The following is a 2,404-nucleotide window of genomic DNA, read 5'->3' as shown; positions in this document are numbered from 1 at the left end:
GTTTATTGTTCAGTATAAATATCAGAACCAAAGTTTTGAATCTCAAGCAGAGTGTAATACGTATTATAGGCCAACCATCAGGGGTTTGCTTTTAAAATCCTGTCATGTTTTTTTCCTTCTGTAGCAGCTACAATGACCCCTTTGTTTTCCTTCTTTCCTCCACTGCATTACTGATAAAGGACTCCAGTAAGCTGAAGGCATCCCACCACGATAGCGTGTTCATTATTCATGGTGATGCCATTATGCAACAGTCAAGCCCCACACGGCACACCGCCCAGCTGTCCGTCTGCTTCAGGGGGAAGAGGGTTCTGCAGCTGCTGCGGGTTATGCAATCAGAGCTCAGGCCGGGTCTTACCTGGTCCTTCCCGAACACATCTCCCTTAGCGATGCTGTACAGCAGGGAGTAGGCAATCTGGCCAGCAGCACCAGTCACCACGACACGGATCGGTTCGGCCTGAAAGGACAGAAAGGGAGAGAGGTTCATACGTGACCCAGATAAACAACAGGGGGAGGAGATGAAGCGGCAGCAGCTAGCGTTGTTGCTCTGACTGTTCTTCATTTTTCCAAGTTAGAAAATGTAAATTGAGCAGATGTGATCCTCACAGTGAATTTAGTCTCTTCCTCCTCCTGAGGAAATAATAATAATAATAGATCACATTTACACAGCGCTTTTCTAGACACTCAAAGTCCCTTTACACTGTTATTTATTCACACACATCCATCTGGTGGTGGTAGCTACGGTTGTAGCCACAGCTGCCCTGGGGCAGACTGACAGAGGCGTGGCTGCTATTCTGCCCCTCCGACCACCAAACAACAGACAATCCATTCATTCACACCAAGGTGGTGAAGTGTCTTGCCCAAGGACACCATGAACCACCATTGAACCGGCGACCGTCCGATCACTGACCGACCCGCTCTACCACCTGAGCCACAGCTGCCCCCGAAATCTGCCCTTTGCATGACGAGGACATACCAACAACCTCCACAGAGACATTCATGCAGAGCAGGATGACCTTGCAGACTAGCATGAAGGCTAGGCTCAGATGGTAGAGCAGGTTGTCCTCTGATTGCAAGGTTGGGGGTTCGATGGACCCCCTGACACAGTCCAAGTGTCCTTGGGCAAGACACTGAACCCGATGGCAGGCAGCACCTTGCATGGCAGCCATTGGTGTGAATGGGTGAATGAGAAACAAGCTGTAGAAGTGCAGAACATTTAATTTGCAGACTAGCATGAGCTGGTATGATGCTCAGTATGATTTTAGTCTTTCTGGTTTCATGGTGTCCTTCTGTAGTTCTGCAGGTAGAACACTGACAGGGATAGGAGTGTATTTGAGGCTCTGTGCGTGATGCTGACCAGCTGGAGGGGAAAAGAAGATGCTTCCGGTATATTCTCAGGTCTGCTTGCATCATATTAAATGTGGTTGCAACGTGTCTGACAAGAACAAAAAAACACGTCTAACTGCCGGTAGAGAGCCGGGATTCAACCCGCGGAAGCTGCGGCCCTGATTGGCTCCTCGTAAGGCCGCTGATGTGACGTCACGCGGATGCCACGCCACCCGATATTAAAATGGAGGCAGATGAATGAATGTACAGCGAAGTGTTATAAACATCTAGTGTGCACTGTCTGTCTCTCTCTGTCTCTCTTTCTGCGCCAAACGCTAATCTGCAGGTTTCCTCCGTCCGCTACCTCCGGGGCTGTAAGTGCGCAACGAGCCGCAGCTCCGTCCTTGGACTTGTATTATGCATCCAGACAACCGCCATTAAAACAACAAAAACACTAATATCATTCAAATCAAGACGCCCTCTTGTCAATGTCAACTATCAGCACATCACTGAGCAAACTGTTAAATTTACTCTGAGGAGACCAATGCTCTGATAAAGCACGTCTATGCTTGTGTTTCCGCTCTCAGGTAGCTGCAGGTAGATGATATCTTACCATTTTTAGTTGAAGATGCGTCGGTTGTGCCGCGGCTGCTCTCCCTGCTCAGAGTCGGACTAGACGGAGGGGTCACCTCTATCCCTGTATTGTACAGTCAGGCGCTGAACCGACTCGCTCCGCGCCCACCACGGGACTTGTAGTCATTTCACAGCGCTCGTGCGAGTCTTTTGATCGAGCCAAGCTGGTGAAAAGAACACGTCCTCCCAGAATGCACCGCTCCGCTCAAACCCCGCCCACCCTGAGCCAAACATGGTAGATGATTTTCTGAAAAGCCTCCTTTTTAAACCGAGCATCCTGGAGCTGCGCGTTGGCGACATCTGGTGGCCGCCGCCGGAACTGCATCGTTTGTCCTGATGCTCAGTCTTAAGAACTCTCCCCAGGAGGTTGAAACCACATCCACATCTCGCCACAGGAGACCCTAACGAACCCTATTGTGGACTCACCCCGTTATGTGAGTCGTTATGT

General features: G+C 50.0%; 1 protein-coding gene across 1 annotated transcript in view; it reads right to left on the bottom strand.

Moving 5' to 3' along the window:
- Nucleotides 1-2,042, bottom strand: part of LOC103370691 (malate dehydrogenase, cytoplasmic) — a 12,957-nt gene extending 10,915 nt beyond the window's left edge. The window contains exons 1-2 of the mRNA XM_008299823.1: nt 1,937-2,042; nt 356-454 (exon numbers count right to left, since the gene is read on the bottom strand). Of these exons, the coding sequence (XP_008298045.1) occupies nt 356-454; nt 1,937-1,939 (102 nt within the window). The 5' untranslated portion in view covers nt 1,940-2,042. The remainder of the gene's footprint in view (nt 1-355; nt 455-1,936) is intronic.
- Nucleotides 2,043-2,404: the final 362 nt, after the last annotated feature.

This window comes from Stegastes partitus, unplaced genomic scaffold (genome assembly GCF_000690725.1).
Source record: "Stegastes partitus isolate 25-593 unplaced genomic scaffold, Stegastes_partitus-1.0.2 Scaffold31, whole genome shotgun sequence".
NCBI classification, from domain to species: Eukaryota; Metazoa; Chordata; class Actinopteri; family Pomacentridae; genus Stegastes; species Stegastes partitus.
This window is presented reverse-complemented; position numbering and strand designations above follow the sequence as displayed.